The following is a 14640-nucleotide window of genomic DNA, read 5'->3' as shown; positions in this document are numbered from 1 at the left end:
AAAAAGGTAGAAGCTCTTTTATTAATTTCTGCTATTGTGTGTGCCAGTAGCATATTTTATCGTAATACCTGTGTGCAACCAGATCTAACCCTATAAAGATGTTTTTGAAAATCTTGAGAACTATAGTTATGTATTGCTCCTATAAAATGTCACATAAGCATCACACTGAGACTGACAGCTGCCAATTGGACAGACCAGACTTGCATTATTGCACACATGGCCTTTCAGCAATGCTTTGATACGTGGTGTAAAAAGGATTCCCTGTTAATAATCACTCCACAAGTAATACAGAGACTTGGATGGGACTGCAAGTGGAGCTTCAAAAGAATTTTTGATATTAAAAATATTGAGGTGTTTCATTTCAGCATAATGAGCAACCTTTTAATATTTCTTGTGTCAACTGAGGCTATAATATAAACAACAACCAAATATAATTAAAAATGTCCTTAAGTTAGAAATATTGGTTTCTTGGCATTTGCTCTTCAGCAGAATCCGAATCACAGACATCCTGTCCACAGATGTTACTCCTGTCTTCTTACTTCTTGGGTGCAATAATTCCTTCTAGCTGTGCCTGGAATACAGAATGGCTCTATTTATTAAAGTGCCCAAGTTAGTTCCTTGATGCTGAATTATTTTTTTTTTGTATTAGTAGTAGTAGTAGTAGATGTTATTTTAGGAAGAAAAAATGTTCTTATGTTTTATTTGATGTGCACCCTAGTTGCATCCCCTTAAAGGAAAAATAAATCCTAACAATTAATAGGGCTAAAAATGCAATATTTTATATACTGAACTTATTGCACCAGCCTAAAGTTTCAGCTTCTCAATAGCAGCAATGATCCAGAAATTTAAACTTATCACAGGGGGTCACCATCTTGGAAAGTGTCTGTGACACTCACATGCTCAGTGGGCTCTGAGCAGCTGTTGAAAAGTTAATCTTAGGGGTCGCTGCAAATTATCAAGAAGAAAATGAGGTTGGCCTGTAATATAAGCTGATGCCACAGGGCTGATTATTAAATGTAAAGCCCTGCTTTATCTAAATAAACCATCTTCATAAAAATTTACTTTTAGTAGTAGTAGTAGTAGTAGTATGTGACATTGGGTAATCCTAAAATTGGCACCCTGGGATCATACAATTCATGGCACACACCTACATGTTAGGTCACATGAACCAATTAGCAGACAAAGTTCTGTCTTTTGCTTCCAAACTTCCTGTTACAGTAAGAGCTGCAGCATTTCCATATATCATAATATTCTATATAGTATTTAATATTGTAAAATGTGGACTAGTCATTAAGTATGTCTTTAAACTTCTGAAGTTTTGTCTTATTACTGTAACCTGGACATAAGCAGTAGTGAGACAAATCAACCATGTAACTGCAGTGGTGCTATGGCCTTTTATAACTAAACTAAATTTAAACAAATCTGCCCGTGCAAGACATTTTCGAAAAAAAAAAAATACTTGACTTTGCCTCCTACTGCTCTTATCACAGACCATAGATTTCCTATACCTAGAATTGCACATAGAGGTATAAGATTTTTTGTATAGGTTCACATTGAGATTGCCACTTAGACATCTATAGTTGTTTTATAGATGCAAACGCTTGTTTTCAAACTGGAGCAAAGCTTCTTGCCCATCATGCATGTGTGTGACGTTGGTGGAAGTCACGACTTACCACTCATGTTTCTGTCTTCACGTTCGCCTCAACCCAGACCCGATACCCCCTACCCCCCCCCCCCCTCTGCCACCAGATTTCATGGGAATATATCCTGCAGCAGGGGAAGAAATTTTCAATAAAAAAATACCAAAAATGATTCACCATATAGGTTTCTGATGGCTGCCCCTTAAAGGAACTGTTCAGTGTAAAAATAAAAACTGCGTAAATAGATAGCCTATAAAAAATGTTTCTAATATAGTTAGTTAGACAAAAATGTAATGTATAAAGGCTGGAGTGACTGGATGTCTAATATAATAGAACACAACTTCTTGCTTTTCAGCTCTCTATCTCTGAGTCAGTCAGCGACTTTAAGGGGGGCCACATGGGACATAAGTGCTCAATGAGTTTGCAGATTCAAAAGCAACAGTTATGTCACATGTGGTACTCCCTCAAGTCACTGATTGGTTACTGCCTGGTAACCAATCAGTGGAAACCAAAGAAGCTAAAAAGCAGGAAGTAGTGTTCTGGCTATTATGTTAGACATCCAGTCACTCCAGCCTTTATACATTACATTTTTGGCTAACTAACCATATTGATTTTTTTTTTTTTATCTTGCATGGGATAACTATTTAGCCAGTTTTTTTTTCAAAAGAACAATTCCTTTAAAGCTGCCTCCCTAGGCACAGACCCTCTAGTGTCTATATGGTTAATATGACCCTTCTACACTGAATAAATTAACATATATGTTTAAGAGGTTTCCTTGATATGTCCAAAGCTTTACTTTAGATGGTAAGCACAATGTTATTATACTGTAGCTGAAATAATGTAATGTTTCTCAGCTTTTCCTTTTTGTGATTGTCTTTGTATGTTAGTCAAAGCACATGAGAGCACCAGTGATTTCCATTTAGATCGGTGGACATTGGTTTATTCAGCAAACTTCCAGCAATTATAGAAATACATCAGTAACTGTAAGGGGAAGAAGGTAAGTTGGACATCTTTGATATCTGCTTGTGGACTCCTTACCTTCAGCTGCTGGTTAGTTCTCTTGAGGAACTGTATCTCCTCCGCATGCTTCTTCTCTTCCACTTGGCGTCTCTCTGCCTCACGTTTCTCTATAGCCTCACACTTGGCTTTCTGTTCATTCACTTGTCTTTCTAGATCTTTCTTTTCCATCTCTAGATCTGCCATCTACAAAACACAATGCAGAGAGATTTGGACAACAAGGTCCAATCATAAAAAGGCTTCTCAGCAGTCAGCACTATGGATGCTTGTATGCCAAAGCTGATGCTTAAGTCAAGATCATAATTATTGCTTTTTACTGGACTAGCTGCTCACACAGACTTTTCACTTTTAAAGGGGTTGTAGGGGGTTATTTATTAAAGTCCGATTGCCAAAAACCTGAACATTTGTGGTGTTTTTTACTATAAGATCCAAATTTTTAGTGGAAGAAAACCCCTGAATTTTTAGGTATTTTTTATACCCCGAGGGTGGAAAAAGTCAGAATCCGAAAATCCAGCATTACAGAAATGACGAGTTTGCATATAAATCAATGGGAGAAGTCCCGGAGATATCTTGATCTGCGCTGGGTTTCGTGCAATAATCTGAAGATTTCATGATTTTCAGGCAAAATATATGAAAAAGTCAGAGTTTTCATGTGGAAAATCCTAAAAAATCAATACAATTCGATTTTTTCACAAATTTTTTGTGTTTTTTCCCCACACAGGAAATTTTCAGGAAAATGTTTTGATAAATAAGGCGAAAAAGCCTTGTGGATTTGTTGGAGTCATTTTTAGAAAATAATGATATAAATTCGGACTTTGATAAATAGGCCTCCTGTATGATGTAGAAAGTGATATTCTGAGACAATATGCAATTGGTTGTCATTTATTTTTTTATGGTTTTAGATGGGGACAGTGACCCCCATTTAAAATCTGTCAAATGAATACAAAATTATATATATATATATAAAAAAAAATGAAGACCAATTTAAAGTTGCTTAGAATTGACCTAGAATATAACATACTGAAAGTTAACTTAAAGCTGAGCCACCCCTTTAAAAGGATTCCTGCTGTTTGTTTTCAGGGGAATGGGTTTATCCATTGGTGTATCCAGACTATCACAAATAGAAGTAATAGGTATCTTAAAGGACATGCCTCTTTGAAACCTCTATATAACTGTCACTATGATTGTTCAAAGGTTAACAGTAAGGCTGCAGCATCCCCTTAATCCTTTAGGATTCTTTCTCCTAATGTAACCCACTCTTGCTTTGGCTGTTGGCTCATGAGCATGCTCAGTTCTTTACATGTTCTTTAAAGGAAAATGCCCCTGTAAACAACTGAATAACAAATCATTATGATGTTAATACACATGACTGCTGTACAGTTTCCAAATGGCAACAAGCTTATGTCATATACATTATGTAACAGATATCATTTATTCAAACTTGTGGATTGATATCCCCATACCCCAGGATAAGCACCTGTACATTATGGAGTGGTTTTCTAATACACAAGAATTCACTGATGGAAGAAACTGCTTTTCTACTGATCAGTTTTTGTAAAATAACACAGAAACAGCAATTATTAGCACATTGAATGAGAAATTATAGGTAGCATTTGATATAAGAAAAATAATCCACTAAATTGCAAATCATTTCTTATATAGGAACACAAAAAGAGGGTTTATAGAAATGAGCAGCAATAACAATACAACCAATTATGGTTATTATCAAAACATATTTAAAACATTTTTAATAACATAAGTGTAAAAGAATGTGATATTATTCATTACACCACTAGTTTTTAGAATACAAAACAGACTTTCAAGTAAAAAAAAATATATATATATATAATACACAAAAGCCATGAATATCCTGTAAATTATATCCTTATAAACGGTGAGTAGTGATGTCATCAGTTATAAACGGTGAGTAGTGATGTCATTTCTGTCACATGACTTACTAAAATTTGTGTATTATAATAAATAAAGTACCCCCAGTTGTAAAATATGAGGATATTAGAAGTTACCTCGGAGTTCCATGACCTGTATAAAAACACTCGGCCTTCGGCCTCGTGTTTTTATATGGTCATGAAACTCCTCAGTAACTTATAATATCCTTATATTTTACAAGAGGGGGTACTTTATTCACTATATATATTTTATCTCTTTTTCTGTTAAACGTGGTTAATGTAACAATGTAACAGAGCTTGATGAGATTCATCTCTTATTGTGCTGCATTACTGTTGCCATCTACTGGATATTATAACACAAAACATTTTTATGCAGTTAGTTTTCCTTTCACCCATTCTTGTTCTACTAGCGTTTTTTCAGGGGTATCCTGGAAAAGTGCACTTTTTGGTGCAAACAAGTTTTTCTTTGAATTTCGGTGTATTTTGCCTGATATCTTTAATTAAAATGGTGTTTTTTTTGTTAAACTCTGGCTCAACAAAATAAGTTGTCATTTGTATAAGTATATTAGTCTGTTATCACTAGGGATGTAGCGAACGTCGGAAAAAAAGTTCGCGAACATATTCGCGAACTTGCGCAAAAATGCGAGCGGTTCGCGAACGGTTCGCGAACCCCATAGACTTCAATGGGAAGGCGAACTTTAACATCTAGAAAAGACATTTCTGGCCAGAAAAATGATTTTAAAGTTGTTTAAAGGGTGCAACGACCTGGACAGTGGCATGCCAGAGGGGGATCAAGGGCAAAAATGTATCTGAAAAATCTGCCTGTGTGTGCTTGGAAGAGATAGTGTAGGGGGAGAGCTGTTAGTGATTTCAGGGACAGATGATAGTAAGTTTGCTGGCTAGTAATCTGCTTGATACTGCTCTGTATTGGAGGGACAGAAGTCTGCAGGGATTTGAGGGACATTTTAGCTTAGGTAGCTTTGCTGGCTAGTAATCTACTGTTCTCTTTAAACAACTGCCATACGTTGACCTTGTAGGCATTGTTTGCCCAGTTTTTTTGGACGCAGCCACTGAAGCACAGTTGCCATAAAAAATATGCCATATAAATGCTGAAAATAGTCATTTTTCGCCATACGTTGACCTTGTAGACATTGTTTGCCCAGTTTTTTTGGTTGCAGCCACTGAAGCACAGTTGCCAGAAAAAATATGCCATATAAATGCTGAAAATAGTCATTTTTTGCCATACGTTGACCTTGTAGGCATTGTTTGCCCAGTTTTTTTGGTCGCAGCCACTGAAGCACAGTTGCCAGAAAAAATATGCCATATAAATGCTGAAAATAGTAATTTTTTGCCATATACGTTGAGTCAACGTATGGCAAAAAATGACTATTTTCAGCATTTATATGGCATATTTTTTCTGGCCTCTGTGCTTCAGTGGCTGCGGCCAAAAAACTGGGCAAACAATGCCTACAAGGTCAACGTATACACTACTACAGCGGTGGATACGGATTACGTAAAATATATTATGGCTGCTTGAAAAAAGTCACTCCGGTGTTTTTTCTGGAGACGGTAATATTATGGATATTTAGACAGAATGTGAACAAGGTCACACAGCTAGATGGCGGGTTGAAGAAAACAGTGTGCAAATAATGCCTACAAGGTCAACGTATACACTACTACAGCGGTGGATACGGATTACGTAAAATATATGAATGCTGCTTGAAAAAAGTCACTCCGGTGTTTTTTCTGGAGACGGTAATATTATGGATATTTAGACAGAATGTGAACAAGGTCACACAGCTAGCTGGCGGGTTGAAGAAAACAGTGTGCAAATAATGCCTACAGGGCAAATAATGCCTAAAAGGTCAACTTATACACTACTACAGCGGTAGTAAAATAAAAAAAAGTAAAATAAAAAAAAAATGAATATTAAAAAAAAAAAATTAAAGTTGGTGCTGCTGAACTACTAGGAGCAGCAGATTAGCACACCAGTCCCACTCCCCAACACTGCTAGACTAATAGCACTGGGCTCTTATAGTAGTAGTAGTAGTAGTAGTAAAACAACAAAAAAATAAATAAAAGCAGTCCTTACAAGGACTACTGTTATTGCAGCAGTCAGCAGATGAGATCAGAAGCAGGACAGCTGCCCACTGCAGCTACATACAGAGCACTGCAGTAGAAGGTAGATTACTAGCCAGCAAAGCTACCTAAGCTTAAATGTCCCTCAAACCCCTGCAGACTTCTGTCCCTCCAATAACAGAGCAGTATCAAAACGATTACTAGCCAGCAAACTTTCAACTGTCCCTGAAATCACTAACAGGCAGCAGCTCTCTCCCTACACTCTTCAGCACACACAGGCAGAGTGAAAAAACGCTGCAGGGCTTCGGTTTTTATAGGGAAGGGGAGTGGTCCAGGGGAGAGCTTCCTGATTGGCTGCCATGTACCTGCTGGTCTGGGGTGAGAGGGCAAAAAAAAGCGCCAACAATGGCGAACCCAAAATGGCGAACGTCGCGCGACGTTCGCGAACTTCCGGCGAGCGCGAACACCCGATGTTCGCGCGAACAAGTTCGCTGGCGAACAGTTCGCGACATCTCTAGTTATCACTGCGTATGGCCGATTGTTTTCTTGTTAATGCACTGGTTCAAAATTTCACTTATGCTGGCCAGCTTCTTCCATAAAGCTCTGAAAAAAATGTCTGCCACAAGTATCTCTTCTAAATGCCATCTTTAATAAAATGTCACTCATTTGGCTACTGGCTTTTCAAGCAAAAAAATAGAATATTCAGATCAATTAACTGGTTGATTGCAATCTACTTATAATCATGCTTTGTACATGAAAATATAATTCTTAAGGATATATGTGGAAGACCCAGAAATTGATGCAACCTTCTATTGGCGACACATTCAGGGTGGCAATATTTCCAGGGTTCCTTACTTGGGAATAATTAATCAGAACAGACTGAATGGATGCGAGGGTTCTTAGTGCAACTATACAGAAATGCAAGCAATGGGCACAATTTGCATCTATTTTATTGCATTTGTAAATAAAGCTGCTAGTGTGCACAGTGCAGGATTAGCACTTTATTACTGAAATCCTGTGTTCCACTCCGACCAATATACTAGTGGGGTTATTTATTTAAGTCTGAATGCCAAAAAAAATTTTTGTGGGAATTTTTTTTTTTTAAATTATTATGCCCCAAGGATTGAAAAAGTGAGAATCCGAAATTCCAGTATCTCAGATCTGCCGAGGTTGTATATAAAAGTCAATGGGAGAAGTCCCAAAGATATCCTGAGTTTTGTGAAATAATTTGTTGGGAAAATGTACTGGTAAGTTACTCGTGCGGATTTGGTGGGAAGTATATTTCAGAAATAAATGAGATATTTTTGGATTTTGATAAATAAAACCCTAGGTTCCATCACACATTAAACATACAGATGTTTACTGGCACTTGATAAAATCGATCCTAGTGAATGTGTTTGCATGGAAAGGACCTTTGGTTTTTTAGCTCCACTATGACAAGGACTGATCTGAATGATGTAGATTCTCTGTAAATCACTGTATGTACTACATAAAGTATAATAATTCTAATAGTAATTATATATCAGATAACGGCAAATTAGAACACCACCATGAAATATATTTGTCTGCCCCTCTGCCACAAGAAATGGAGTAATAACTCCCTTTTTATTACTGTGTGGGTGATTTTATTATCGGGTTATTTTTATAATGCTTCTCGCTAGAAACGATAGCAATAGGAGATAGCACAATTTGGAACTAGATTTGACAGTGCAGTAATAAGCAAATAAGATCTGTAAAAGCAAAACTATTCCCCAGTTTAATTAAACCACGTTTTATTCCATCAATGTACACAAAAAGCTGTTATGCAGCAGTTGTGTTTAATAATGAAGAAGTTGTCCTTATTATCTAGCAGTTGTTGCAAAGCACTAGGAAAGAAGTTTGAGAAGACTACACAATACATATTATGTGCACATGGCAATGTACTAAATAAATACAGTTTAGAAAGAACTTACTCTCTTTTCCATGTCTGATTTTCCCTGTTCTGCTTGCAAAGCTTTCCTCATGCCAAAAGCAACACTACTTTCGTAGAGGGTTTGATAGGCAGAGATGGTCATATGTATTTCATCACGGACTCGAAGCAGGAGTAATCCCCTCTCTGCGCAGTTAATAGTCACCTGTCTGATGAGTTCATCTGCCAAGATTGCGTTTGTGATGGTGGAGAAAAAGTTGCACCAAAATGAGAATAAAATGTTTGCCCAGTTTATACAATACTAAGCAGCATTTCATTTAGTTTTGCCATCAATAGTTTAACATTTAAAAAGTAATATGAAAGGAGATTTCCCTTAAAACTAACTTTAAACAATATCTACAGAAATATGAGAGAATTTGCAGGGGGTTTTTTTTATTTCAATTTTTTTTTAAGTGAAAAAAAAAATAAGACCAATTACATATTGTTTTACAAAATCATTGTTATAGCATACCAAAAGGTAATCACAAGGTAGACTACTTTTTCAGTATAATTGACTTCATTGTGAATAAGGTAAAAAGTGAGAAAAATTAAAGCTTTAATGTTATTGGGCAGATTAAGCTTTCGCAAATTTTGCTTAAAGGGATACGGTCATGGGAAAAATTATTTTTTAAAAATGCATCATTTAATAGTGCTGCTCCAGTAGACTTCTGCACTGAAATCCATTTTTCAAAAGAGCAAACTGATTTTTAAAATTTAATTTTGAACATGGGGCTAGACATATTGTCAGTTTCCCTGGTACCCCAGTCATATGACTTGTGCTCTGATAAACTTCAGTCACTCTTTACTGCTGCACTGCAAGTTGGAGTGATATCATCCCCCCCCCCAGCAGTTACATCAGCTACATTGAGTAGGAAAAACAAAAGCCTGTCAGAAAGCAGTTCCATGGTGCAGCACTGTTTTTTTCTGAAAGCACATGACCAGGCAAAATTACTTGAGATGGCTGCCTCCACACCAATATTACAACTAAAAAAACTACACTTGTTGGGTTAGAAATGAAATTTTATATGGTACACTGAATTATTTGCAGTGTAAACAGTAAAATTTTAGAATAAAAACTACACCATAAAAATCATGACAGAATCACTTTAATTGTATATTATATTATGGAACAATTGAGTCCACATTGCTTTATACTGCTTTTCTAATGCACAGCTTAAAATCAAATTGTATTTTATGAACAATTGGTATTTTGGTTATAGCAAAGCAGTGCTGCTGGGCACAATTTCTAAAATATATTTGGGATTAAAGTGAAGCATAAGTAATAGCATGCAGTCAATAATTTATTTCAAGGTGTCTTCTGTTTTATTGGGAACAAAGTAGGAAACTGGCACTAGCATTTGCAAACAAAGTTACCGAAGCACTGTGAATAAAGCTCTCTCCGGACTGGGCAGATTCCAGTCTCCCGCGCCTGTCGCTGCTGCAACTTCATATCCAGCTCTTCCTGTAAGTGGACGACATCCATCCGGGTGCTGGGTGTGCTGGACACCTGTTGGATCCATAGCTGATTGTTCTCTACCCATTCTCTACATAATAATTATAGGTTTTTAACTAATTGCGCATTATTACATCTTGTGTAATTACAGGTAAACATAAACATGTACAGTAATATAACTGTGTGATGACTCTTTACAGCAAATACTTTATTTATCATTAATTAAATATCAAATGGGGTACCCCATTGATAAATTAGATAGATGATGATGTGTACTATAGGTGAATATGACCTTATAGAGAATAGGAAGTGTAAGATCAACAGGAGTCTATACAAATATGTATGCAGAAAGAGTAGGATATTACATATTAAAGTTCACAATGATTGTTACTGTATTAAAATTAAAACTGGGTCAAATGTTATGAGAGTGCTTCTAAAATTAGTGTTTTGAGTTTATTTTTGAAGAGACTGAGGGAAGGTTCTATCCAGAGGAAATCTGGTATGGCATTTCAAATGTAAGGAGCAGCAAGGCAGAAAAATTTAATATAGTGGGTGGTGGGTGAGACCGAACAGTTACTTTGGAGCGGATGAGTTGCTGAGGAATGTATGAAGGGACAAGAGCAGAGATGTAGTAAGAAGCAGAGGAATGAAGGACTTTGAAGTTTATGAGAAGTAGTTTTTAAGTTATACTTTGTTTTATGGGAAGGCAGACTTCAGCAGTAGAGGAGTCTGTTCTCTCTTGGATGTGGAGAATTCTAACAGCGGAGATTAAAGGAGACATATAGGATAAATTAACCCACTCACTAATATTGTAGGTAGTAATGAATAATATATGGTACTAAAAGTCTTTAAAAGTGGTCCCTTTATTGGATCTCCCCATAGATCCTCTCTAGTCCTTGTTTCAAATGAAGGGTGGAATGTCCTAACGGTCCTTGCCAGAAGCACAGTAGGAGGGGGGATAGTCAATCACAGTCTTGCAGTCACACAAGCAAAGACAGGCTTCAGTTCCTTATCAGGTCAGCCTAGCTGCTGATTGGTTCTTATCCTTCATTGTAGTGTGCTGAGTGCTGCCCTGTGCAGGAGTGAATGATCCTGATCACAAGCTAGCTACCTCGGAATGGATGTCAGGCTGAATAGTCGGCCCCCACACATTTTCACCTCACCAAATCTGGCCCTCCTTGCAAAAAGTTTGGACACCCCTGCACTATACCTTCAGGAGGTGAGTGGAAAACCAATAACCATGCCAGAAATAAGCCTGTGTACCCAATATGTGCTGATTTATGGTCTATTTATTCTATTTGTATATCAAGTACAAATGCAATGATGTTACTTTGCAAACTGAAATATAACTTACCGAGGTGGAAGAATTGCATTCAAAATCTCTTCAGCTGGTTTGGTTGCATCTAAGAGAGGTGTCTTTGGTTTAGGTGGTGGTGGGACGGGAGCTGTTAAAACTGTCTGAGGACTGCTGACTTTCAGAGGACGAGACTAAAAAGAAATGCAGGTCATTTGGCTGGCTGTTTGACAGTCACATAAGATTTTGAATGTCCTTATACATGAATAGTAGTGTATATTGAAATCTTAATTTTATGAATCTAAATTTAGCAATTATAAGACAAAAGGGGGATATAACTAAAGAGATGACTAATTACTACTTTATAGTTCTAGAAACGATCTAATTTATTACAAACTTATCCCATATTTTATGACATAAGGTTAGATTTTTATTTAACTGCTAGGTAAATAGGCTTGCCTGGGCTTAAATTCAAGGTATACCCTGGTGTTCATTAACAGCAAGGCCCAAACAGTTCCCATAAGTCTAATAAAAAGAGCTGCTACCTTAAAGCATCCCTCTGGCACTTGCCAGACTATGTAGACTGCCAGTCAAGGCTTACATATAGATTTAATGTAAGTTATGCATCTAATTAATGCATGCTGCACTGCACCCATCTAGAGGGATTTTTTAGACATGCCCCTAAATTTCAAGTGATCTGGTAATTCTATTTTAATGGAAGACATTTTAGTATTTTTGAATTCTACCATATTGGTTCTGGGTAAGTGACTTTCAGTTGGGCAGGTGTAATTTAGAGTAAAAGGCTTGGCTTCCCCAAATGGTTTACGATTAAATGAAATACAATTAGAAAATGAAACAGAGAAACTTGATATCAACATGATCCAAGGACATACTGTATCTCTAGTGGGTGTAAGGGATGTGTCTGCAACAGCAAGGGACCAATGGAGGCCTACAGGCACAAATAATACATTATTTCCTTATTAGAAGTTTAAGAGTACAGCAATACACAAACAGAGGTTTAGGTAAAAATGAGTGGACACAGGACCTGCCATTAAGAATAAAATGAAAAATAAGATGTGTGGATTGGAGCAACCAGTGACTTTAAAATGTGGGGTGCAGGATCTACAGCTGCTTTGAGATCTTAGGGGTCCAGTTGCAACATGGGCTCATAGGTTCCTTCCTATGATGAATTCCTACTGCTTATGTTGGGGGTAAGCTTTTATAGGTTCTCCCCCCCCCCAATAATACTTCATAAATGGATGGTTCATTAAGTAAACTTTTAGTATGTTATAGAATGGCCTTATCATCCTCTTTTCAGGTCTCAAATTGAAGTGACCCCAGCTGCTAAATTATTACATATTGCATTAAAGGAATTGTTCAGTATAAAAATAAAAACTAGGTAAATAGATAGGCTGTGCAAATTAAAAAAAAAATATTTCTAATATAGTTAGTTAGGCAAAAATGTAATGTATAAAGGCTGGAGTGACTGGATGTCTAACATAATAGCCAGAACACTACTTCCTGCTTTTCTACTCTCTTGGTTTACACTGACTGGTTACCCTGGTTACCAGGCAGTAACCAATCAGAGACTTGAGGGGGGGGCACATGGGTCATATCTGTTGCTTTTGAATCTGAGCTGAATGCTGAGGATCAATTGCAAACTCACTGAACAGATATGTCCCATGTGGCCCCCCCTTCAAGTCGCTGACTAGCTCAGAGATATAGAGCTGAGAAGTAGTGTTCTGGCTATTATATTAGACATCCAGTCACTCCAGCCTTTATACATTACATTTTTGGCTAACTAACTATATTAGAAACATTTTTTATTTTGCACAGGCTATCCATTTACACACTGAACTCTTCCTTTAAATACTGTTCTTTATGGCTACAATGCTAGTTTGCTACTTTTTAGCACTCATCTTTCTATTCAGGCCACCCAACAATGTATAACTCTAGCCTCTTATTCAAGTCACTTTCTGGTTGCTAGGGCAAATTGGACCTTAGCAACCACATGTCTGCTGAGATTACAAAGTGGAGAGCTGCTGAATAAAAAAAGTTAATTAAAACAACACACAAAAATATATAGACCAATTGCTATTTCATACTAAAAGTTAAGTTAAAGGTGAACTACCCATTTAACGGCTATAGTTTTTCTGGTCGGTTTCAGGGTCCAGACCAGGAATATTTAGAGGCTGGCAGAAACACAGTGAATTGTTGTGAAACTGGAGGCTTCTAAAGGTAGAGTTTAGAGAGAAACCCACACACATTGTGATGGCTGATTCTGTTAATACCTTTAAGAAGTGCTTGGATGAATTCTTGGACACACATAATATCCAAGGCTATTGTGATACTAAAATCTATAGTTAGTGTATGAGTATATATAGTTTACGTAAGTGTATATAGGGGTAAGTCCTTGATGGAATTTGGTATTTTTTGAACCCCATCTAACTATGTATCATTAAAGCAATAAAGACGCGAGAAGGCATTATATCTCGGGTGCCCAAAAGGTATATCGGGATCTACCAGTAGACCTTTAGCTGGTGATCAGTAGATCTCAAGACACTGTCCACAAACATTTTGTCTAAATCATCCTCCTGTTTCATGCTTTTCATTCAGATATTTATTATAAGGTCACATCAAAAATAGTTGTTTGTTAAATATAGCAATATATATTTTCCCATTAATCAGTATATTAAGTAACATTTTCCATGGAATATAATGCTAACAATGCTATTAGGGTAAGGGCACACAGGGAGATTCAGTCGCCTGGCAACTAATCGCCTCTTCTTCTGGGCGACAATCTCCCCGATCAGCCTTCCCCTACCTCCCCGCCGGCTATAATGAAAAACGGCAGCGATATGGCACTCGCGGGGCTTCGTTTTCCGAAGTCGCCCTCACGAGGAAACTTTGGGCGACTGCGGAAAACGAAGCGTCGCAAGTGACATACTGCTGAATCTCCCCGTATGCCCTTACCCTTAAGGGTATAGATCATAATCACATCATCTTTAAAAGTAGAACTCGCATTAGTAAAGTATGGGCAATCCTGCATTACATGTTTAGAAATTGCTGCCCTTTTGCCTCCCAACATGCAAGTAAATTGAGTTTTGTTTACAGAAAAAAAAATAGGGTACTTAGTTGCTCACTTTGGGGGATTTTCTTTCTGTATTCTTGCTTATGAGCACCGGGTTATCGTGTTTCAGCAGCGAATCAGCCGGGGGAATCATGTTGAGCGAAGCACAGGTGTCTCACAAGTCAGCCGAGCGACTCTGCGTCTGCGTTGCTATGTACCGTTGCCAAGGCTA

General features: G+C 37.3%; 1 protein-coding gene across 1 annotated transcript; it reads right to left on the bottom strand.

The window, feature by feature from the left end:
* Window positions 1-367: 367 nt before the first annotated feature.
* On the bottom strand, window positions 368-14576 carry dnali1.S (dynein axonemal light intermediate chain 1 S homeolog). The gene is made up of 6 exons (NM_001092504.1): window positions 14482-14576; window positions 11399-11532; window positions 9966-10135; window positions 8596-8774; window positions 2679-2843; window positions 368-571 (listed from the first exon to the last, which is right to left on the bottom strand). The coding sequence occupies exons 1-6, from the start codon at window positions 14560-14562 to the stop codon at window positions 536-538; spliced, it is 765 nt and encodes a 254-aa protein (NP_001085973.1). The 5' UTR covers window positions 14563-14576; the 3' UTR covers window positions 368-535.
* Window positions 14577-14640: the final 64 nt, after the last annotated feature.

The sequence above is a fragment of the Xenopus laevis genome, chromosome 2S (genome assembly GCF_017654675.1).
Source record: "Xenopus laevis strain J_2021 chromosome 2S, Xenopus_laevis_v10.1, whole genome shotgun sequence".
Taxonomy (NCBI): domain Eukaryota; kingdom Metazoa; phylum Chordata; class Amphibia; order Anura; family Pipidae; genus Xenopus; species Xenopus laevis.
Note: the sequence above shows the minus strand (reverse complement) of the source record. Positions and strands in the feature narration are given on the sequence as shown.

What these genes read in the sequence shown, in the direction of transcription:
- dnali1.S (NM_001092504.1), bottom strand. Translation starts at nt 14,562, where the DNA reads ATGATTCCCCCGGCTGATTCGCTGCTGAAACACGATAACCCGGTGCTC. An exon ending in AATCAGACATGGAAAAGAGA is followed by an intron (nt 2,844 to 8,595) that starts GTAAGTTCTTTC and finishes TGTGTTTTGTAG; the next exon opens with ATGGCAGATCTAGAGATGGA. An exon ending in GAACTAACCAGCAGCTGAAG is followed by an intron (nt 572 to 2,678) that starts GTAAGGAGTCCA and finishes TCTGTATTCCAG; the next exon opens with GCACAGCTAGAAGGAATTAT.